A 24,898-nucleotide genomic window follows, 5' to 3' on the forward strand; every position below is an offset into this window, starting at 1 on the left:
CAATGTGCCGCCTGCAGACCATTCCATCTAAGTCTGCAATCCAATTGGCGCTCCTTCCCTTCCGAGCCCTCCCATGCGCCCAAACGGTGGTTCCCCCCACATATGGGATATCAGTGTACTCAGGACAAATTGGACAACAACTTTTGGTGTCCAATTTCTCCTGTTACCCTTGGGAAAATACAAAACTGGGGGCTAAAAAATAATTTTTGTGGGAAAATTTTTTTTTATTTTTACTGCTCTGCATTACAAACTTCTGTGAAGCCCTAGGTGGGTCAAAGTGCTCACCACACATCTAGATAAGTTTTTTAGGGGGTCTACTTTCCAAAATGGTGTCACTTGTGGGGGGTTTCAATGTTTAGGCACATCAGGGGCTCTCCAAACGCAACATGGCGTCCCATCTCAATTCCAGTCAATTTTGCATTGAAAAGTCAAATGGCGCTCCTTCCCTTCCGAGCTCTCCCATGCGCCCAAACAGTGGTTTACCCCCACAAACAGGGTATCAGCGTACTCAGGACAAATTGTACAACAACTTTTGGGGTCCAATTTCTTCTCTTACCCTTTGTAAAATAAAACAAATTGAAGCTGAAGTAAATTTGTGTGAAAAAAGTTAAATGTTCATTTTTATTTAAACATTCAAAAAGTTCCTGTGAAACACCTGAAGGGTTAATAAACTTCTTGAATGTGGTTTTGAGCACCTTGAGGGGTGCAGTTTTTAGAATGGTGTCACACTTGGGTATTTTCTATCATATAGACCCCTCAAAATGACTTCAAATGAGATGTGGTCCCTAAAAAAGAATTGTGTTGTAAAAATAAGAAATTGCTGGTCAACTTTTAACCCTTAAATCCCTAACAACAAAAAAATTTGGTTCCAAAGTTGTGCTGATGTAAAGTAGACATGTGGGAAATGTTACTTAAGTATTTTGTGTGACATATCTCTGATTTAATTGCATAAAAATTCAAAGTTGGAAAATTGCGAAATTTTCTAAATTTTCGCCAAATTTCCATTTTTTTCACAAATAAACGCAGGTAATATCAAAGAAATTTTACCACTATCATGAAGTATAATATGTCACGAGAAAATTTCAGAATCACTGGGATCCGTTGAAGCGTTCCAGAGTTATAACCTCATAAAGGGACAGTGGTCAGAATTGTAAAAATTGGCCTGGTCATTAACGTGCAAACCACCCTTGGGGGTAAAGGGGTTAAAATAATTTTTTTAAAAACACAAGTACACCTTTAGTATCGCCGCGTCCATAATGACCCGACCTATAAAACTTGAACCCCCTTCATAGAACACCGTAAAAAAAACAAGGCAAAAAACTGCTTTTTTTTATCATACCTCCAAATAAAAAATGGAATAACACGCGATCAAAAAGACGGATATAAATAAACAAGGTACCACTGAAAACGTCATCTTGTCCCGCAAAAAACGAGCTGCCATACATCATCATCAGCGAAAAAATAAAAAGTTAGTCCTCAAAATAAAGACACAAAAATATTTTTTTTATATAAGAGTTTTTATCGTATAAAAGCTCCAAAACATTAAAAAAATGATATAAATGAGGTATCGCTGTAATTGTTCTGACCCGAAGAATAACACTTGCTTTATCAATTTTACCAAACGTGGAACGGTATAAGCACACCTCCCCCCCCCCCCAAAAAGAAATTCATGAAGAGCTGGTTTTTGTTCATTCTACCTCACAAAAATCGGAATAAAAAGCGATCAAAATGTCACATGCCCAAAAATGGTACCAATAAAAACGTCAACTCGTCCCGCAAAATACAAGACCTCATATGACTGTGGACCAAAATATGGAAAAATTATAGCTCAAAATGTGGAGACGCAAAAACTATTTTTTGCAATAAAAAGCATCTTTTAGTGTGTGACTGCTGCCAATCATAAAATCAGCTAAAAATACACAGATCTAAACGTAAATCAAACCCCCCTTCATCACCCCAATAGTTAGGGAAATATAATACAATTTTAAAACATGTATTTATTTCCATTTTCCCATTAGGGTTAGGGCTAAAGTTAGGGTTTGGGTTAGGGGTGTGGTTAGGGTTATGATTAGGGTTAGGGGTGTGTTTGGATTAGGGTTTCAGTTCAGTTCGTGGGTTTCCACTGTTTAGGCACATCAGGGGCTCTCCAAACACGGACATGGCATCCGATCTCAATTCCAGCCAATTCTGCGTTGAAAAAGTAAAACAGTGCTCCTTTCCTTCCAAGCTCTCCCGTGCACCCAAACAGGGGTTTACCCCAACATATGGGGTATCAGCGTACTCGGGACAAACTGGACAATAACTTTTGTAGTCCAATTTCTCCTGTTACCCTTGGGAAAATACAAAACTGCGGGCTACAAAATATTTTTTGGTGAAATAAAAAATTATTTTCACAGCTCTGCGTTTTAAACTAGTGAAACATTTGGGGGTGCTAAGTTCTCACAACACATCTAGAAAAGTTCCTTGGGGGGTCTAGTGTCCAATATTGGGTCATTTGTGGGGGGGTTTCCACTGTTTAGGTACATCAGGGGCTCTGCAAATGCAACGTGACACCTGCAGACCAATCCATCCAAGTCTGCATTCCAAATGCCGCTCCTTCCCTTCCGAGCTCTGCCATGTGCCCAAACGTACTCAGGACAAATTGGACAACTTTTGGGGCTCAATTTTTCCTGTTACCCTTGGGAAAATACAAAACTGGGGGCTAAAAAATAATTGTGAAAAACAAAAAATAATTTTTATTTTCACGGCTCTGCATTATAAACTGTAGTGAAACACTTGGGGGTTCAAAGTTTTCTCAACACATCTGGATGAGTTTTCTTAGGGGGTCAGCTTTCCAAAATGGTGTCACTTGTGGGGGGTTTCAATGTTTAGGCACATTAGGGGCTCTCCAAACGCAACATGTCATCCCATCTCAATTCCTGTCAATTTTGCACTGAAAAGTCAAACAGCGCTCCTTCCCTTCCGAGCTCTGCCATGCGCCCAAACAGTGGTTTACCTCCACATATGGGGTATCAGCATACTCAGGACAAATTGTACAACAAGGTTTGGGGTCCAATTTCTCCTGTTACCCTTGGTAAAATAAAACAAATTGGAGTTAATTTTTTTTTTTTTTTTTTTAAACATTCCAAAAAATCCTGTAAAACACCTGAAGAGTTAATAAACTTCTCGAATGTGGTTTTGAGCACCTTGAGATGTGCAGTTTTTAGAATGGTGTCACACTTGGGTCTTTTCTATTAGACAGACCCATCAAAGTGACTTCAAATGTGATGTGGTCCCTAAAAAAAAATGGTGTTGTAAAAGTGAGAAAGTGCTGGTCAACTTAACCCTTATAACTCCCTAACAAAAAAATTTGGTTCCAAAATTGTGCTGATGTAAAGTAGACATGTGGGAAATGTTACTTATCAAGTCTTTTGTGACATTTCTGTGATTTAAGGGCATAAAAATTCAAAGTTGTGGAAATTTGCGAAATTTTATAGATGTTCGCCAAATTTCCGTTTTTATCACAAATAAACACGTAATAACAAAGAAATTTACCCCACTATCATGAAGTACAATATGTCACGAGAAAACAATGCCAGAATCAGTGGGATCCGTTGAAGCATGCCAGAGTTATAACCTCAAAGGGTCAGTGGTCACAATTGTAAAAATTGGCCCGGTTATTAACGTGCAAACCACCCTTGGGGGTTAAGGGTTTAAAAGGAACCTGTTATCCAAACCATACCCCCCCCCCCCCCCCCCACGGCGTTTTTAACTTAAAGAGCCACCTTGTGCAGCCGTAATTCTGCATTCTGACAAGGTGGCTCTTTTAGTTCTGGGTGCTGTAACTGCCGAAATAATCAGTTTTGTAATTTGTCTTAAAGGGAACCTGTCACCCCGTTTTTTCAGATTGAGCTATCAGTACTGTTAAATAGGGCCTGCGCTGTGCGTTACTATAGTGTATGTAGTGTACCCTGATTCCCCATGTATGCTGAGAAATACATTACCAAAGTCGCCGTTTTCGCCTGTCAATCAGGCTGGTCTGGTCAGGTGGGCGTGTTCACAGCGCTCTTTTCTTCTCCAGCTTTCCGTTGGTGGCGTAGTGGTGTGCGCATGTCCAAGGTCCGAATTCCCTGCGCCCACGTGAAGACACAGCGCGCGATCTGCGCTGTAATCCCTTGCATCGGTGGGGGCGGCCATCTTCCTGGGGCCGCGCGTGCGCAGATGGAGTGCTCTGCTGCACGGGGCTTCAGGAAAATGGCCGCGGGATGCCGCGCGTGCGCATTAGAGATCGCGGCGGCCATTTTCCCAAAGCCGAGTTTGCAAGGCATTTTCCCACCGATGCAAGGGATTACAGCGCATATCGCGCGCTGTGTCTTCACGTGGGCGCAGGGAATTCGGACCTTGGACATGCGCACACCACTACGCCACCAACGGAAAGCTGGAGAAGAAAAGAGCGCTGTGAACACGCCCACCTGACCAGACCAGCCTGATTGACAGGCGAAAACGGCGACTTTGGTAATGTATTTCTCAGCATACATGGGGAATCAGGGTACACTACATACACTATAGTAACGCACAGCGCAGGCCCTATTTAACAGTATTTATAGCTCAATCTGAAAAAACGGGGTGACAGGTTCCCCTTTAATACCTTTTCTTCAGTCAAGGAGGCAGGCCTTTCCCCCCTGCTGCAGACGCCACACAGCAGTCACTCAAATCTTCTTGGCGCCGGGCGCCGCCTCCTCACTGCTGTTTTGAAATGGGCCGGCGCCTGCGCTCTTTTCTCCCGCCTTGGGCAGGCGCAGTGAGCGCTGCCCGTCTGTCCTCATATGCAGTCCAGCTGACTGCGCCTGTCCGGACGCCCTGCTTGTGAATCCCAGCCCCGTAGTATGAATAAAGAAGACACTTCGTGGCTGGGATTCACAGGCAGGGCATCCGCACAGACGCAGTCAGCTGGACTGCATATGAGGACAGATGGGCAGTGCTCACTGCGCCTGCCCAAGGCAGCAGAAAAGAGCGCAGGCGCCGGCTCATTTCAAAACAGTGGTGAGGAAAGAAGGTTTCAGTGACGGCTGTGTGGCGTCTGCAGCAGGGGGGAAAGGCCTGCCTCCTTGGCTGAAGAAAAGGTATTTAGGACAAATTACAAAACTGATTATTTCAGCAGTTACAGCACCCAGAACTAAAAGAGCCACCTTGTCAGAATGCAGCATTACTGCTGCACAAGATTGCTCTTTTAGTTAAAACCGCCTGGGGGGGGGGTGACAGGTTCCCTTTAAAGGGAACCTGTCACCCCCAAAATCAAAGGTGAGCTAAGCCCACCTGTATCCGGGCTTATCTACAGCATTCTGTAATGCTGTTGATAAGCCCACGATGTATACTAAAAGATGAGAAAAATTGGTTAGATTATACACACCCAGGGGCGGTCCCGCTGCGGTGGGCGTCACGGTCCGGTCCAGGGCCTCCCATCTTATGATGCCGTTTTCTTGTCTTCACGCTGCGGCTCCGGAGCAGGCGTACTTTGTCTGCCCTGTTGAGGGCAGAGCAAAGTACTGCAGTGAGCAGGCGCCGGGAAAGGTCAGAGAGGCCCAGAACCTGCGCACTGCAGTACTTTCCTCTGTCCTCAACAGGGCAGACAAAGTACGCCTGCTCCGGAGCCGCAGCGAAGACAAGAGGACGTCATCTGATGAAGATAGGATGCGCCGGACCAGACCAGACCACAGCGAGAACGCTCCTGGGTGAGTATAATAACCTTTTTCTCATCTTTCAGGATACATCGGGGGCTTATCTACAGCATTACAGAGTGCTGTAGATAAGCCCCTGATGCTGGTGGGCTTAGCTCACCTATTTTGGGGGTGTAGGTTCCCTTTAAGTGCCCTTGCAAGACAAGCATATCGTAGAGAAAAAAAAAAGCAGTATTTAATATAAAAAAGGAGAAAAAAATATTGCAGCATTTTGGGGCACACATCTTATTACAAAAAATGTATTAACCCTTTGGTGAGGTTCTCAATTTTCTGCCATTTACGCACTGCATATTAAAGGAGGTAACATTCTGTGGATCAGCATGATTTTGGCGATACTAAAAGGTATATAGCTTTATTTTTTTCTTATTTATAAGGCTAGGTTCACATTGCGTTAAGTACAATCCATTTAACGGATCCGTTAAATGTTCATGTCCAGAAATTAGCCAAATTTGGTGAAAATTTGGCTTCACGTTAACGGTTGCGTTAACGCACGTGACTGCGTATGTCATTTTGATGTCCGTTCGTGAAGCATCCGTTTATCTGCGTTCAGGCACTGTCAAAGTTGTTCTCTTTTTTTGTGCTCTTGTCAGCGTTGGGTGTGTATGGAAAACATTCTCCATTTTGCAAGCATTGAGTGAACTTCTGCTAGCAAGATGTTTCTGTCTGAGCTTGTTAGATTTCGCTTGATGCAGTTGCGACTTCAGCGGAGAAGGCGTATTTCCCAAAGGAGATATTGGATCCATGAAGAGAATTTTTTACGGAATACATATGGTGCCTTTCACACCCTGTATGTTCAGCTTCGGGATCATCCCTTTAAATTACAACATTATCTTCGGATAACCTTTGATGTTCTACTATCAGATGTGAAAAATGACATACATCATCAGCGCAGCACTTTCCGTGATGGTATTTGTGCGGAGCAATGTTTAGTGGTGACACTGAGGTAATTATCCTTTCTTAACATTGTTCTATTGACAAAGACCGGATCTAGATTATCATGGAGCATGTTTTTTAATTACGTACACTTTGGCAATTGTCCGATTCCATTCTATCTTGCCTTTATTTTAGTTGTCCTTTATGTCCATAGTGCTATTTTTTTATTGCCGACAGATATGGCTCCCGGAGAATCTTTTGCGTCACTGCATTATCAATTTCGACTGGGGAAAGCAACCAGTTTGCCAACTAGTTAGTGAAACTTGTGATGCCATTTAGAACAACTTAACACTTGTGCTACCAACCCCGACAACAAATGTGGCTATCGATCTCCAAACATTTTGAGGATGTGGCTAATTTCCCCAATTGTATTAGTGCCGTGGATGGCAAGCACATTCGTATTCAGAAACCAGTGCATAGTGGATCCCTATACCATAAGAAATACTTTTCCATTGTATTGATGGCTATGGCAGATGCTAGATACCGTTTAGTTGCTGTGGATATTGGTGCATATGGACGGACAAACGATTCCAGAGTCTTCAAAGAGTTTAACATGGGGAAATGTTTGTACAGCAACAACTTCAACATACCCTCAGCACGACCTCTTCTGGGGACCGAAGGCTCAAGTTTGCCCTATGTTTTAGTTGGGAATGAGGCACTGCAACTCAGACGCAATCTCCTTAAGCCGTAGTCTAAACTCCACAAGACGCATGTTTAATTATCGTTTGAGACGGGCAAGACGTTATGTGGAATGTGCCTTTGGTATTTTGACCTTAAAATGGCGTATCTTACTAACTTGCATGCAACTGTAACCTGAAAATGTGGACCGTGTAGTGAAGGTATGCATCTGTCTGCACAATTTTGTTTTTAGACATGAGCCCCCCTTTTTTTTTTTTTGATGAACAAAAACATACACGATTAACTTGGGTACACAAAAAATTTTACACGAGCAATTTAAACGCAAGAATTGCCAAAGTTTGGTGATTGTTTTAACAGTAGTTACAGACTGATATTGCGTGGGCATATTGTCTGCCAACTGTATGATGGACTGCTACATTGCCTTTGCATTTCCATACTCTGTTCACCCTGGCCTCTGTATTGTGGTTTGTATGACGGCATGTCCATGGTTCTTTGTCTTGAGGAAGTGGGTTCCTGGAGGCCCAAAAATTCCTCGACTAGGTCATTAAGTCTTTGCCTAAACATTATATTTCTGTGCGCCGGTATATTTTGAACTACAGGCACATATGACAAAAGCAGGAGCTTCCACTCATTGGCTGCATATACAGATTCATGGGATTGCAATTCCGTAATTTCCCGCCTTAGATCTCTGTGTTCACTGCGACACAGATCCTTTAACCGTTGGAGTCAATCTACAATTATGGCATCGACTTCATCTTTGGCAGATGATTGTTTGCAAAAGGGCACTGACAACAGGAGCCACAGTACTACTCTCCATTGATCATGGCTCGCTCAGGCCGGACACATCTTCAGCGCCCGTCTGCTGGTTTGTTTCCTGTAGAGATGGCTCCGGTTCCTCTGCCTCTCGAGGCGCAGCGGTACTGCATATAGTTCTATAAACAAAACAAAAATATTTATTTAAGAGATTTTAATTAAAAACTTGTTCGTCTCTCACACCAAAGCTTTTTACTTACGAGCGCTGGGACATTTTCTGTAGAAACAACAATTGCTCATAATGAACATAAGGGGTTACACGTTTGCCACCAGATCCACTGGGGGTGTTTTGACTGCTGCGGAAGTCCTGTACAAATTGATCTCTAATGGATCTCCACCGGGTATGGACGGCATCGGCTTTTAAGATAAAAAAAACAAAATAATTATTTGACAGCTTGCAATCTTTACATTTTGCAAGTTAAGTTTATACCAAGGAAGGTGACGGGCACAAGAGGGCATTCTTTGCGTCTGGAGGAGAGAAGGTTTTTCCACCAACATAGAAGAGGATTCTTTACTGTTAGGGCGGTGAGAATCTGGAATTGCTTGCCTGAGGAGGTGGTGATGGCGAACTCAGTCGAGGGGTTCAAGAGAGGCCTGGATGTCTTCCTGGAGCAGAACAATATTGTATCATACAATTATTAGGTTCTGTAGAAGGACGTAGATCTGGGGATTTATTATGATGGAATATAGGCTGAACTGGATGGACAAATGTCTTTTTTCGGCCTTACTAACTATGTTACTATGTTAAGCAATATTTACCAATTTTTTTCTTAGACGCTGCGGTCTTATTCAGATATCCTGGGTCCAATTGGCATATTATTTTCTCCCACAACTTCCGGTTTTTAATAATATCGTGGTGGGAGCTGTCACTTTGATCCCATATGGACAGATTTGCTTCCACTAGTGTTATAAGTGTCTCGTTCTCTATGTCCAAGGGCTCTTCGTCAAATGCAATATTCCTTTTTTTTTTGGCGGGCTGCTTGGACTATGTAAACACAAAACGTTATATTAAAATGTAGAATTTTATTTTTGGTTGTATAACTCTCATCGCCAAAACTACATTTAATTATTAAGGACATTTTATCCAAATTTTTTGCTTTTTTAAAACTTACATTTTTATAAATTTTTAAAAATTGTATTGCAATATTTAATCTTTAATTTTTGTTGGTTGTCATTGTAGTGTTTGGGATATGTTATGATATGTATGTAGTTTTTTAACAATTGTTTTAAACGTAGTTTTATATATATGTTTCTTGTGTTAGGTTTCTTTTGTATGTTTGATTTTTTAATAAAAAAAAATATATATATAATTTTTTTTGTTGTCAAAAATGAATATTTTGAGTGATATTTACCACTTCTAGGTGAGGTGAAGACAGACGGCGAGGCGGTTTCTTTTTTTTTCCCCTTTTCAACAACCTATGGTGTAGTAAAAAAAAATTACCATTCTTGTATCAAGTAATTTGTGTATTAATTAAAGACACAAAATGTGTGGCATGTACCTTCTTTGTCACTTTTGCCAATTTTTCGGGGGGTGGCCTGGCAGGTTCGGGATCAGAAGATTCCTTTTCACAATAAAAAGATGATTACACATTATTACATCAATACACTGGAGTGACACAACATTATTGTGGCTTTTTAAATCGAAAGCATACGGATTGCGAAGAGAACACTGTAGACACGCTGCTGCTGCTTGATCCCTCACTATCTGACATCTGTGTACAAACAAAACAAAACATTTAGTACACACACATCCAACGGGCACTACACAAATGATGTACACAGAAAAATATATACATAGAATTGTACTTACATTGCCTCTGATCGCTTGCAAGAAACACACTGTGCTGCTGGCGTTTTCACAATATGTGCTGGCAGAGTATATGCTCCAAAATGGCTGCAATCATAATTCTTGTCACATGACCACATGGACCACCCACCACCCTCATTAACGCAATACAACGTATGGTTTCATTTGGAAATTTTGCTTGATTTGCATCTGGCTGCGTTAGCAATAGACTTGAATGGCAGAATTAGCGCTTCCGTCAATCTTGCGTTAGCTTGACCGGACCCGAAAACGCTGCAAGCCGTGTTTGAAGGTATGTCATAAAAAAACGGAATGTTGCTAACGCATGCAAATTTTGACATGCGTTACGATGCGTCATACAAATGAAAGTCTATGGGTGCATTACAATGTCCGTTAAATTGCGTTTTTAGTACTTAAAAAGGTGTCCGTTCGACGGACTGCCCGAGCGCAATGTGAACCCAGCCCAAGTCTCCCGTTTCAGAAATTGGAAAAAGTCCACCTAAACAAAATTAATATTTTAAAACATTTAACCATTTGGTTTAACATGAACTTTATTTTGCTTATGACATCTTTAATTTCCCCAAAAAACGATAACTTTCTGTCCAGATGTATGAGGTTTTTTTGCAGGATGTTTAGTTTTGAATGGAACCTTTTATTTTACCATACAACGTACTGAAAAAAAGAAATTACCAAGTGGGATGAAATGGTGAAATAAATGCAATTCCTCCATTATTTGTGGGTTTTAATTTAATGGTGTTTATTGTATGATAAGAAAACCTAAAAAACTTTTTTTTTAGAACTAAGCAATATTCATTTAATTGTTTTTACATTGTTTTTTCCAGTCTTTTTAGACTACTTCACCCTGCAGTTTGATCATTTATACCACCATAGTATTTCAGTATATAGTGAAAATTTAGTCTCTCATGAAGCCCAGTATTTGGCTTAAATTCATAGCAGGAGTGAGATGACCGCAATGAGGATTTTGAGCAGACCCAAGTCTCCTGTGTGTGTTGACAGAAGCCAAAGAGTGTTTAAATGCCGTTATTTTAGACTGAAAGCAGTGTTAACGGTTAACAGCTGCAACTCCACTCTAGTGATGACTGTTCGAGACTGATGCCGGCTATGTAATATCAGTCGTATGTAGAGCTCAGCTTTTGAGCCCCATTACACAAGCATAATCCTTCCCAGGACATTAAATTAACATCCTAAATTAGGAAGAGGTTAATGCCAAATTTGGCCTGGGAAAAAAGTGGTTGTCCACTGCTCAGCCAACCCCCTCTTAATTACTATATACCCCAATGTAAAATAAAAACCACACTCTCCTCCCACACTGGCACAGTTCCAGCAATATCTGCTCTAGGTCTCAGGACTTGTGTGACATTGTTAGTGCACATAAACACTGCAGCCAATCAGCGGTTGATAATGGGCTACTTTTCACATATTCTTGCAGCACAAATCTCAGACATCTGAAGAAAGTGTGAAAACCACAACTCATTAGCAGCTGCTGATTGTTATTCCATGAGCATTTCAGCCAATGACAAGCGACCCCTGAAAAACCCAGTGCAGGTGGTTATGGAGAGTTGCTTTTTATGTTACACCGAAGAAAATAGTATGTAGAAAGGTGTTGTCCAAGTAGTGGACAACCCCATTAAGTGCAAACAGGTTAAACAAATGCATTATGTGAACTATTGCCTATAATGCACTCTGAAAATAATTGCTTAACCCCTTAAGCCCCGAGGGTGGTTTGCACGTTAATGACCGGGCCAATTTTTACAATTCTGACCACTGTCCCTTTATGAGGTTATAACTCTGGAACGCTTCAACGGATCTTGGTGATTCTGACATTGTTTTCTCGTGACATATTGTACTTCATGTTAATGGTAAAAATTATTCGATATAACTTGCGCTTATTTGAGGAAAAAAACTGAAATTTGGCGAAAATTTAGAAAATGTCGCAATTTTCCAACTTTTAATTTTTATGCCCTTAAATCAGAGATATGTCGTGCAAAATACTTAATTAACATTTCCCACATGTCTACTTTACATCAGCACAATTTTGGAACCAAAATTTTTTTTTTGTTAGGGAGTTATAAGGGTTAAAAGTTGACCAGCAATTTCTCATTTTTACAACACCATTTTTTTTTTAGGGACCACATCTCATTTGAAGTGTCTATATGATAGAAAATACCCAAGTGTGACACCATTCTAAAAACTGCACCCCTCAAGGTGCTCAAAACCACATTCAAGAAGTTTATTAACCCTTCAGGTGTTTTACAGGAATTTTTGGAATGTTTAAATAAAAATGAACATTTAACTTTTTTTCACACAATGTATTTCAGCTCCAATTTGTTTTATTTTACCAAGGGTAACAGGAGAAAACGGACACCAAAAGTTATTGTACAATTTGTCCTAAGTACGTTGATACCCCATATGTGGGGATAAACCACTGTTTGGGCGCATGGCAGAGCTCGGAAGGAAAGGAGCGCCATTTGACTTTTCAATGCAAAATTGACTGGAATTTAGATGGGACGCCATGTTGCGTTTGGAGAGCCCCTGATGTGCCTAAACATTGAAACCCCCCACAAGTGACACCATTTTGGAAAGTATCCCCCTTAAGGAACTTATCTAGATGTGTGGTGAGCACTTTGACCCACCAAGTGCTTCATAGAAATTTATAATGCAGAGCCGTAAAAATAAAAAATCATTTTTTCACAAAAAGGATCTTTTTGCCCCCAATTTTTTATTTTCCCAAGGGTAAGAGAAGAAATTAGACCACAAAAGTTGTTGTGCAATTTGTCCTGAGTAAGCTGATACCCCATATGTGGGTGTAAACCATTGTTTGGGCGCATGGCAGAGCTCGGAAGGGAAGGAGCGCCATTTGACTTTTCAATGCAAAATTGACTGGAATTTAGATGGGACGCCATGTTGCGTTTGGAGAGCCCCTGATGTGCCTAAACATTAAAAACCCCCACAAGTGACACCATTTTGGAAAGTAGACCCCTTGAGGAACTTATCTAGATGTGTGGTGAGCACTTTGACCCAACAATTGCTTCATAGAAGTTTATAATGCAGAGCCGTAAAAATAAAAAATCATTTTTTTTTTCACAAAAATCATTTTTTAGTCCTTAGTTTTGTATTTTCACAAGGGTAACAGGATAAATTGGACCCCAAAAGTTGTTGTCCAATTTGTCCTGAGTACGCTGATACCCCATATGTGGGGGGGAAGCACTGTTTGGGCGCATGGCAGAGCTCGGAAGGGAAGGAGCGCCATTTGGAATACAGACTTAGATGGATTGGTCTGCAGGCATCACGTTGCATTTGCAGAGCCCCTGATGTACCCAAACAGTAGAAACCCCCCACAAGTGACCCCATATTGGAAACTAGACCACCCAAGGAACTTATCTAGATGTGTTGTGAGAACCTTGAACTCCCAAGTGTTTCACTGCAGTTTACAACACAGAGCCGCGAAAATAAAAAAATCTTATTTTTCCCACAAAAATGATTTTTAGCCCCCCCACATTTTTATTTTCCCAAGGATAACAAGAGAACTTGGACCCCAAAAGTTGTTGTCCAATTTGTCCTGAGTACGCTGATACCCCATATGTTGGGGTAAACCCCTGTTTGGGCGCACCGGAGAGCTCGGAAGGGAAGGAGCACTGTTTTACTTTTTCAACGCAGAATTGGCTGGAATTGAGATCGGATGCCATGTCGCGTTTGGAGAGCCCCTGATGTGCCTGAACAGTGGAAACTCCTTAATTCTACCTGAAACCCTAATCCAACAACACCCCTAACCCTAATCCCAACGGTAACCCTAACCACACCCCTAATTCTAATCCCAACCGTAAATATAATCCAAACCCTAACTTTAACTTTAGCCCCAACCCTAACCCTAACTTTAGCCCCAACCCTAACCCTAACTTTAGCTCCAACCCTAACCCCAACCCTAACCCTAGCCCCAACCCTAGCCCCAACCCTAGCCCCAACCCTAGCCCCAACCCTAGCCCCGACGGGAAAATGGAAATAAATACATTTTTTTTAATGAAGGGGGGTTTGATTTACTGTCATAGCGTTTTTTATATCGGATTTTTATGATTGGCAGCCGTCACACACTGAAAGACGCTTTTTTATAGCAAAAAAGTTTTTGCGTCTCCACATTTTGAGACCTATAATTTTTCCAGATTTTGGTCCACAGAGTCATCTGAGGTCTTGTTTTTTGCGGGACGGGATGACGTTTTTATTGGTAACATTTTTGGACACGTGACAATTTTTGATCACTTTTTATTCCGATTTTTGTGAGGCAGAATAACCAAAAACCAGCTATTCATGAATTTCTTTTGGGGGAGGCGTTTATACCGTTCCGCGTTTGGTAAAATTGATAAAGCAGTTTTATTCTTCGGGTCAGTACGATTACAGCGATATCTCATTTATATCATTTTTTTATGTTTTGGCGCTTTTATACGATAAAAGCTATTTTATAGAAAAAATAATTTTGGCATCGCTTTATTTTCAGGACTATAACTTTTTTATTTTTTTGCTTATTATGCTTTGTGGCGGCTCGTCTTTTGCGGGACAAGATGACGTTTTCAGCGGTACCACGGTTATTTACATGCGTCTTTTTGATCACGTGTTATTCCACTTTTTGTTTGGCGGTATGATAAAGCGTTTTTTGGCTCGGTTTTTTTTTTCTTATGGTGTTCACTGAAGGGGTTAACTAGTGGGACAGTTTTATAGGTTGGGTCGTTACGGACGCGGCGATACTAAATATGTGTACTTTTATTGTTTTTTTTTTTTTTTTAGATAAAGAAATGTATTTATGGGAATCCTTTTTTTTTTATTTATTTATTTAGTTTTTTTGTTTTTTTTTTTGTTTTTTTTAACACATGTGGAATTTTTTTTTTTACTTTGTCCCAGGGGGGGGACATCACAGATCGCCGATCTTACAGTTTGCACAGCACTCTAAGATCGGCAATCTCACTCACATCGCTGCAGGCTTACCAGCACCTGCAGTCGACCCGGAAATACTCTCTGCAGGACCCGGATGCAGCCCCATGGCCATTTTGGATCCAGGGCCTCCAGGGAGAAGACGCTCGGTACAAGGTGAGCACATCACCTTGTACAGATCGTCTCAGGGAAGCACGCAGGGAGCCCCCTCCCTGCGCGATGCTTCCCTGTACCGCCGGCACACCGCGATCATGTTTGATCGCGGTGTGCCGGGGGTTAATGTGCCGGGAGTGATGACGTACTATCCCGTCGGTGGGAATTAAGGCCCACCCCACCTCGACGGGATAGTACGTCATGGGATTAAGGGGTTAAATACCATACCCAAGTATATACCAATTAGATGGTAGCCCGATTCTAACACATCGGGTTTTCTAGAATATGTATGTAGGTTATTTATGAAGATTTTAGAAAAATACATTGAATACACAGGATTCGGCCAGCCGCGACCAATTAGCAAAACGTGGTTCAAATCCTGCGCCAATTCGCGGCCAGACTGAGCCTGTCGCTGATTGTTCACGCACAGCCCACGTAGTATATTGCACAGCCCACGTAGTATATTGCACAACCCACGTAGTATCCCCACGTAGTATTGCACACCCCCTGACGAAGGAACAGTGCGCCCGAAACGCGCGTCGGGGTGCACCATATCTAATTGGCTGTCCATATAACAATTCCCAAACATTAAGTAGTAAGTGACTATTTTTTTTTGCACTTAATGCACTTGCATTTTTTTTTTGCACTGAATGCACTTTTTTGCCCTTCCTTTACTTGATTGAATGCACATTGTATGCACACTTATATAAAGCGGTTTTTGTTCTGCCCTTAGCACTAATTGCTGATAAGCAACAATGGGTGTTTTTTAGATATATATATATATATATAAAGTCCTTACTGGTATAATACATATGATGCCTGCCATATAAATTTGATATGTGCACAATTATATTAAATACATATATATTAAATTATTTTGGTTTTTATTAATTCTGTATTTTTATGGTATGATAACCGTCACTAAATAAATAAATATCTATATATTCACATTCTCTGTTGTGATTGTTTTTGGCCTTACTATGTTATGAGCACAATCCTTTTAGTGCTTTGTAGTGCTACACTGTATTACTGGCACATTTGGTGATTTCCGGGTATTTTAATATAGTCTGGACTTTTTATTTATATTTTATATGATACTTTGGTATCACTAGTATGCTTAATTACCGTATATACTCGAGTATAAGCCGAGATTTTCAGCCCAAATTTTTGGGCTGAAAGTGCCCCTCTCGGCTTATACTCGAGTCAATGTGGGTGGCAGGGTCGGCGGGTGAGGGGGTGAGGGCGCTGAGGTATACTTACCTAGTCCCAGCGATCCTCGCGCTGTCCCTGCCGTCCCACGGGCTTCTGTGCTGCAGCTTCTTCCCCTCTTCAGCGGTCACGTGGGACCGCTCATTAGAGATATGAATAAGCGGCTCCACCTCCCATAGGGGCGGAGCCGCCTATTCATTCCTCTAATCAGCGGTGCCGGTGACCGCTGACAGGAAGAGCTGCGGCACCGAAGACCAGGCAGAGGGACAGCGCGAGGATCGCCAGGACTAGGTAAGTATAGCATATTCACCTGTCCTCGTTCCAGCCGCCGGGCGCCGCTCCATCTTCCCGGCCGGCGCCTCCATCTTCCCGGCGTCTGCGCTCTGACTGTTCAGGCAGAGGGCGCGATGACGCATACAGTGTGCGCGGCGCCCTCTGCCTGATCAGTCAGAGCAGAGACGCCGGGAAGATGGAGGCGCCGGAACGAGACGCCGGGAGCTGCAATCAAGGGAGGTGAGTATGTGGTTTTTTTTGGCACAGCAATGGGGCACAATGAACGGTGCAGAGCACCGTATATGGCACAGCAATGGGGCACAATGAACGGTGCAGAGCACCGTATATGGCACAGCAATGGGGCACAATGAACGGTGCAGAGCACCGTATATGGCACAGCAATGGGGCACAATGAACGGTGCAGAGCACCGTATATGGCACAGCAATGGGGCACAATGAACGGTGCAGAGCACCGTATATGGCACAGCAATGGGGCACAATGAACGGTGCAGAGCACCGTATATGGCACAGCAATGGGGCACAATGAACGGTGCAGAGCACCGTATATGGCACAGCAATGGGGCACAATGAACGGTGCAGAGCACCGTATATGGCACAGCAATGGGGCACAATGAACGGTGCAGAGCACTGTATATGGCACAGCAATGGGGCACAATGAACGGTGCAGAGCACCGTATATGGCACAGCTATGGGGCACAATGAACGGTGCAGAGCACTATATGGGGCACAGCTATGGGGAAATAATGAATGGTGTAGAGCACTATATGGCACAGCTATGGGGAAATAATGATCTATTTTTATTTTTGAAATTCACCGGTAAATGCTGCATTTCCACCCTAGGCTTATACTCGAGTCAATAAGTTTTCCCAGTTTTTTGTGGCAAAATTAGGGGGTCGGCTTATACTCGGGTCGGCTTATACTCGAGTATATACGGTAATTACTGTCTTCATAGATGGCTAGTTCTGTAAGGTTCGTAAAAATAAGTACTTTTGCAATTTACTGGTCAAAATTAGCAACCATTCAAAATATTAACAAATTGTTCAAGCTAGTTATCCAAACTTACAATGTAACTTGTAAGCATTGTACTTAACCCCGTAACCACCGTGCTTCCAAGAGTCATTTTTTTTTTCCATCAATATACCTGGAGGGCATGTTTTTGAAAGAAACACTATAGTGGTACTTTAAAGGGAACCTGTCACCCCGTTTTTTTGAGATTGAGCTATAAATACTGTTAAATAGGGCCTGCGCTGTGTGTTACTATAGTGTATGTAGTGTACCCCGATTCCCCATGTATGCTGAGAAATACATTACCAAAGTCGCCGTTTTCGCCTGTCAATCAGGCTGGTCTGGTCAGGTGGGCGTGTTCACAGCGCTCTTTTCTTCCCCAGCTTTCCGTTGGTGGCGTAGTGGTGTGCGCATGTCCAGAGTTCCGACTTCCCTGCGCCCACGTGAAGACAGCGCGCGATCTGCGCTGTAATCCCTTGCATCGGTGGGGGCGGCCATCTTCCTGTGGCCGCGCGTGCGCAGATGGAGTACTCTGCTGCACGGGGCTTCAGGAAAATGGCCGCGGGATGCCGCGCGTGCGCATTAGAGATCGCGGCGGCCATTTTCCCAAAGCCCACGTGAATTCCCTGCGCCCACGTGAAGACACAGCGCGCGATCTGCGCTGTAATCCCTTGCATCGGTGGGAAAATGCCTTGCAAACTCGGCTTTGGGAAAATGGCCGCCGCGATCTCTAATGCGCACGCGCGGCATCCCGCGGCCATTTTCCTGAAGCCCCGTGCAGCAGAGCACTCCATCTGCGCACGCGCGGCCCCAGGAAGATGGCCGCCCCCACCGATGCAAGGGATTACAGCGCAGATCGCGCGCTGTGTCTTCACGTGGGCGCAGGGAAGTCGGAACTCTGGACATGCGCACACCACTACGCCACCAACGGAAAGCTGGGGAAGAAAAGAGCGCTGTGAACACGCCCACCTGACCAGACCAGCCTGATTGACAGGCGAAAACGGCGACTTTGGTAATGTATTTCTCAGCATACATGGGGAATCGGGGTACACTACATACACTATAGTAACGCACAGCGCAGGCCCTATTTAACAGTATTTATAGCTCAATCTCAAAAAAACGGGGTGACAGGTTCCCTTTAAGGCCATGTTCACACGTTGCGTCGGGTCCCTGCGGGTTTTCCCGCAGCGGATTTGATAAATCTGCAGGGCAAACCCGCTGCGGTTATCCCTGCAGATTTATCGCGGTTTGTCCTGCGGTTTCCGCTGCGGGATTTTACTCCTACTATTGATGCTGCATATGCAGCAATATGCAGCATCAATAGTAATGTTAAAAATAAAAAACGATATACTCACCCTGACGTCCCGATCTCCTCGGCGCTGCAGGCGGCGGTCCGGTTCCAAAGATGCTGTGCGACCAGGACCTTTGGTGACGTCACGGTCATGTGACCGCGACGTCACCGCAGGCCCTGCTCGCATAGCAAACCTGAGACCGGACGGCCGCGTGCAGCGCTGAGAGGTGAGCCCCATGCGGGAAGTAAGCGGATCAATGCATTTCTATGGGTGCAGAATCGCTGCGATTCTGCACAAAGAAGTGACATGCTGCGGGTTATAAACCGCTGCGGTTCTGCGCGGTTTTTCCCGCAGCATGTGCACAGCGGTTTGCGGTTTCCATAGGGTTTACATGTTACTGTAAACGCAATGGAAACTGCTGCGGGCCCGTGTGCACATAGCCTAAGCTAGCTGGGATTAAGAGGTAACAATGTGCTCCAGCTTACAAGCACTTATATTATTGTCTATCAGCAGTGGTCAGTCTCTAAGGCAACTAGCTGTAAATAAAAACTTAATATCAAGAACTGACGAAAGTTTTAATAAGCAGTAAACTGTTTACAATAACTATTGCACAATACTGATTTATGATGGTAATAACCCTTTCAGCAGCTCTGTTCACATACGGTATGTATCATTTTACACTTTGAACAAACAAAAAATTAGCATCTTGCTTAATTACAGACAGTAGCCTCACAAGAAAAAATCCTGCACGCAGGACTTAATTCTCCATTCGAAAACTAAATGACACACTGGAAGCAGACGGATCCCATGCACCTTTGGGGCTCCTGCCCTTCCATATGAAACAAAACTACGGTATACAGGATGATAATTTGGTGTTTGTTTTAAATGAAACACAGAAATTAAACATACATGAACAGAGGATAATTGCAAACATACTGCATTTGCTTTTATTTTATAACCATAGGGACGACAAAAGTATCTGCAAAGTGAACCACTCTTTTCAGTCACTGACTACTAAATGAAACTCTGATCCTAATTATGTTTAGCCCCATAATGACTAATGGCTGACACAGATGTGTCCACTTTTAAACTTTCTTAAACCCTTAAAACAGTTGGTCATCTTAAACTTTGTTATCTCTGGGCTAGTGGTTGGAGACTGGCTCCTATGATGTGTACTATAGACAGATTCATTCATACATTTTTCTTTGTAGTACACAACCCCGTGGGAGAATTTACATAGCAGTACCTCGCTGCGTGGATGTGAATCCAGCCCAGGTGAAATCAATGCCGCAGTTCGATCTGCCCGTGTCTGCCTGGTCTGTGTTTTCCTTACTCAACTATTTCAGTGAGGAGGCAGTTTATCTTGCTTTGACCAAGATGAATTTTAGTCATTTTTCAGGGGACGACAAGTTCAAGAGGCAGGGGATAGTGGGATGTACAGGCTCATAAGTGGGGAAAGAAGCAAATTTCTCTGAAAAGATCTATTGCAAAGTTTCATATTGCTTTGTACTACGGATTTATGCCAAGTTTGTTGAAATGACATGCATGTAGCTTTCACATTAGGTTATGGGAGTTGTGAAATGCTAGACTGTCAGCAAAAACAGACATTCTTTGATGAGACTGTTACATACATGGCCTCATCCTCTATAGAATGCTGACGGGGGGGGGCAAAGATCTTTATTTTCTTGAAAAGGGAGTGTCCTGGAAGTGGAACACCCACCGATCAACATTTAAGGCATATATTTTCAGTGTGCCAAAGTCTCAAAAGGCAATACCACTCTTCCCTTTAACCCCTTCACCCTCGGAGCTTTTTCCATTTTCGTTTTTCGCTCCCTTCCTTCCCAGAGCCATAACTTTTTTTATTTTTCCAGCAATATGGCCATGTTAAGGCTTATTTTTTGCGGGACGAGATGAACTTTTGAACTATACCATTGGTTTTACCATGCCATGTAACAGAAAACGTGAAAAAAATTCCAAGTGTGATGAAATTGCAAAAAAAGTGCAATCTCACACTCGTTTTTTGTTTGGCTTTTTTGCTAGGTTCACCATATGCTAAAACTAACCTGCCATCATGATTCTCCAGGTCATTACGAGTTCATAGACCCCTAACATGTCTAGGTTATTTTTTATCTAAGTGGTGAAAAAAATTCCAAAAATTTACTAAAAAAAAAAAAATTGCGTGATTTTCCGATACCAGTAGCGTCTCAAATTTTCGTGATCTGGGGTCAGCTGAGGGCTTATTTTTTGCGCGCCGAGCTGGTGTTTTTAATGATACCATTTTGGTGTAGATACATTCTTTTGATCGCCCGTTATTGCATTTTAATGCAATGTCGCGGCGACCAAAGAACGTAATTTTGGAGTTTTGTTTTTTTTTTCTCGCTACACCATTTAGCGATCAGGTTAATCCTTTGTTTTTATTGGTAGATCGGGCGATTCTGAACGCGGCGATACCAAATATGTGTATGTTTGATTTTTTTTTTTAATTGTTTGATTTTGATTGGAGCGAAATGGGGGTGATTTGAACTTTTATATATTTTTTATTTTTTTATATTTTTAAACACTTTTTTCAAATTTTGGCATGCTTCAATAGCCTCCATGGGAGGCTAACAGCATGCACTACACGATCGCCTCTGCTACATAGAGGTGAAGTACAGATCACCTCTATGTAGCAGAAATGCAGGTGTACTTTGAACGCAGACCACAGGGTGGCGCTCAAAGCAATCGGCCATCAACAACCATAGAGGTCTCAAGGAGACCTCTGGTTGTTATGGCAATGCACCGCTGACCCCCGATCATGAGTTTTGGATGCAGCACATTTACACTGCGTTCTACATTATGGATGGCATCTATAGAAATCCCATTCCCACAGCTTTTATTTACTGTTGCATATACTAGCTCACGGAGCGAGTTTACTAGTCGCTGCATGTTAATTTCTGCAGTGGAGACGCTAGCCTCCACTTCGTAGTTTCCCCTATAGCCATTTTTTAGATGCGCTAAATCTGCATAGTTCACTAAGAACATGCGGATTTAACTGTGCGATTACGACGCAGCACTTTGGAGGCAGTGAAAATACGCCGTGTCCAAAACGCTGCTATTTTTGATCGTGGGCACATAGCCTTACTGATGGAAAAGGGAAAAAAATATATTGAATATTAGAAGGGCAAAATGAGCAATTGTAAGCACACAGTGCTATATAGTATGATGACTGCAATATATTAAGAGGATAAAAACTGATAAGAGGGTTTAAATTCTCTGTCCTCTAATTAAAGCTGTCATGCAACTACTGTTTGTTGAATAAAAGGGAAAAAAAAGCTAAATTTGCAGAAATGCTTGTGATTTAACAATGCATACCTGTTATTTTGTCTCTGACTAGTTTACAGGATTCTATTTCGCCAATGCTCCCAAACAAGCTTTTCAATTCCTCCTGTGTCATGTTCTGAGGCAGGTAGTTCACTATTAAGTTGGTCTTACTATCCTCGGTATTGTTGGAGTCCACTGGAGATGTGCAGTTGTTTATGGAGTTCTGACAGTTGCCTGTGTTATTGCAAGTGGGACCATTGGACAGCTGTGTTTCCATGGCAGCAATTACCTGCTAACAAGACAATGTAGGAAAGAAAAGAAAGCGGTCAGGGCCAATGTGTATTGAAACTTTCAATATCTACAATTGGGTTTGAGCAATGCACATTACCAAGTACCTATATAATGAACTGCACAGGTGATTAAACATGGCTATTGGATAGTAAACCAATATACTAAAATAAGATATCTCTGCTGAATAGGCAGAACTAAGACTAATAATGTACTTTTGAGCTTTATAAAGTGCTGAGATCCAATATTAAATGGGTACTGACATGTTACTCTATGGGACTGTGCACGATTTTCTGATCTTTCTTTTGTACAGAGTGAGGAAAATCCCAGCTTGTCAGAGTTGGGTCAGATTTTCAGATTACACTCGGCCATGTTAGTGAACTAGCTAATTGGGAAATCAGCTGGGGGGTTTGCACCAGTCCCTGCAAACACTTTGAAAGAAGCTGCAAAGTGCAGTACAGTACAAAGTGTAGCGGACGCTGCAGTACGATATGTTCAAAGGAGCAGGTTATGTACTGCAGTAACCGGCGACAGTCTGCACTTGGATGGACGTGCACTCAGCAGCTTCGGTCAGTGTTTATATCTGTCCCACACACTCTAAAGGGACTTTGTCAGCACAGAATAACTGTTCAATCCAAGTACAGGCGCGCGCTTGGTGCTTCATGATGAGGCCAATCATTTATATACACCTTCCCACCTGCTTGTTTTCTCTCTATCTCTGCGCCTCTCTGGCCCTATGAATAGCTGTCACTCAAAGAAGAGGGGGTACAGATTGAGGGAAGGTGTACTTAAATGATTGGTCCCGTAGTGAAGAAACAAGTAGCGGGACTTGGTTTTAACAGCCATGCTGTGCCAAAAGTCCCTTTAATTTTACAGTGATTCTAAAAGGTGTCTATGCACATTGCAAAGGATCACAAGAAATCTCCTTGTCTCAATACACCACATCTGAAATGTTCTACAGTACGTTAGAGAAGCAGTTAGATAGGCTACACCTTTTATTGTAGGTTATTCTACTAAACTTCACCACTAGTGATGAGAAAACGTATTTGGATAACTTCTTATCCAAGCATCTGGTAGAGCTGGTATATTATGTTCAAGTCCCTAAAAGCAGAGCATATACCTAGACCATTCTGGTCAGACAGCTAGGAGAAGCAGTGAATGGATGGGGGGATTTAAGCATGGACCCTGCAATCTGCCCCAAAACACTTGCAGTCAATGGACAGCATCTACATAGATGTGGGATTTGCTTTATTTAAGGGGAACCTGTCACCCCCAAAATCGATGGTGAGGTAAGCTCACCGTCATCAGGGGCTTATCTACAGCATTCTGTAATGCTGTAGATAAGCCGACAATGTTACCTGAAAGAGGAGAAAAAGAGGTTAGATTATACTCACCGAGGGGCGGTCCTGCTCCAATGGGTGTCTCAGGTCCGGAACAGCGCCTCCCATCTTCATTCCATGACGTCCTCTTCTGGTCTTCACGCCACGGCTCCGGCGCAGGTGTACTTTGTCTGCCCTGTTGAGGGCAGAGCAAAGTACTGCAGTGCGCAGGCACCAGGCCTCTCTGACCTTTTCCGGCGCCTGTGCACTGCAGTACTTTGCTCTGCCCTCAACAGGCGTGAAGACAAGAAGAGAACGTCATGGAATGAAGATGGGAGGCGCTGTTCAGGACCTGAGACACCCATCGGAGCAGGACCGCCCCTCGGTGAGTATAATCTAACGTCTTTTTCTCCTTTTTCAGGTAACATTGGCGGCTTATCTACAGCATTACAGAGTGCTGTAGATAAGCCCCTGATGACGATGAGCTTACCTCACCATCGATTTTGGGGGTGGCAGGTTCCCTTTAAAAAAAAAAAAAAAAAATAAGATCATTTATGACAGTCAACTTTTGATTGGGAGTCCCGATATAACAAAAAGCTGAAGTTGGGAATACCCATTTGATCTACATGGGAAAACGTCCGCTCTTGGCATATCAATTATATACTGCATACCTTTAATGTAATTTTCGTACACTCTGCAGTGCAACTTTCCTATTATCCCCCTCAAAAAATAATAAGTAAACAAAAAAATAGGACAGTACAGTGCAAAATTCTGGAAAAAAAAGTAGCTGAGAATGATTATTTTCCCAAACATACATGTCAGGGAAATAACACTTTGAACTAGGTAATTTATCAGGTACAAGTAAAAACTAGACTAGACTGTAATTACATTCTGAAGATGTAGTGATGAAATTGGCAGCCTTCTTTTGTACCACACAAATGGTCCCTGAATTGTTTTTTAATTACCTGATTTATTTTTACATTTGGCTTCACATTTACACTTCAAAATCGCTTGGTGACAGATTACCTTTTTAAGTGTTTCTGACATGGGCAGCCCCTCTACAGATAGCCGACTTAAACTAGGTGTCCTACTGTGGAAATACGTTTTCACGTAATGCTGATGTAATAGAAGCAAAATATTATATGGCACCCATTTAAATCAATGTCCATCCAAGTATTGATTTCGCTAGAT

At 42.6% G+C, this 24,898-nt stretch overlaps 1 protein-coding gene across 4 annotated transcripts in view; it reads right to left on the minus strand.

The window, feature by feature from the left end:
• The window catches only part of ELAVL2 (ELAV like RNA binding protein 2), a 263,389-nt gene that overhangs the window by 155,870 nt on the left and 82,621 nt on the right, over positions 1 to 24,898 (minus strand). For 3 of the 4 annotated variants that reach the window (XM_069765490.1, XM_069765462.1, XM_069765472.1), the window contains exon 3: positions 22,152 to 22,392. In XM_069765490.1, the coding sequence (XP_069621591.1) occupies positions 22,152 to 22,392 (241 nt within the window). The remainder of the gene's footprint in view (positions 1 to 22,151; positions 22,393 to 24,898) is intronic. The other variant, XM_069765481.1, reaches the window with a different exon arrangement.

The sequence above is a fragment of the Ranitomeya imitator genome, chromosome 1 (assembly GCF_032444005.1).
Source record: "Ranitomeya imitator isolate aRanImi1 chromosome 1, aRanImi1.pri, whole genome shotgun sequence".
NCBI lineage: Eukaryota > Metazoa > Chordata > Amphibia > Anura > Dendrobatidae > Ranitomeya > Ranitomeya imitator.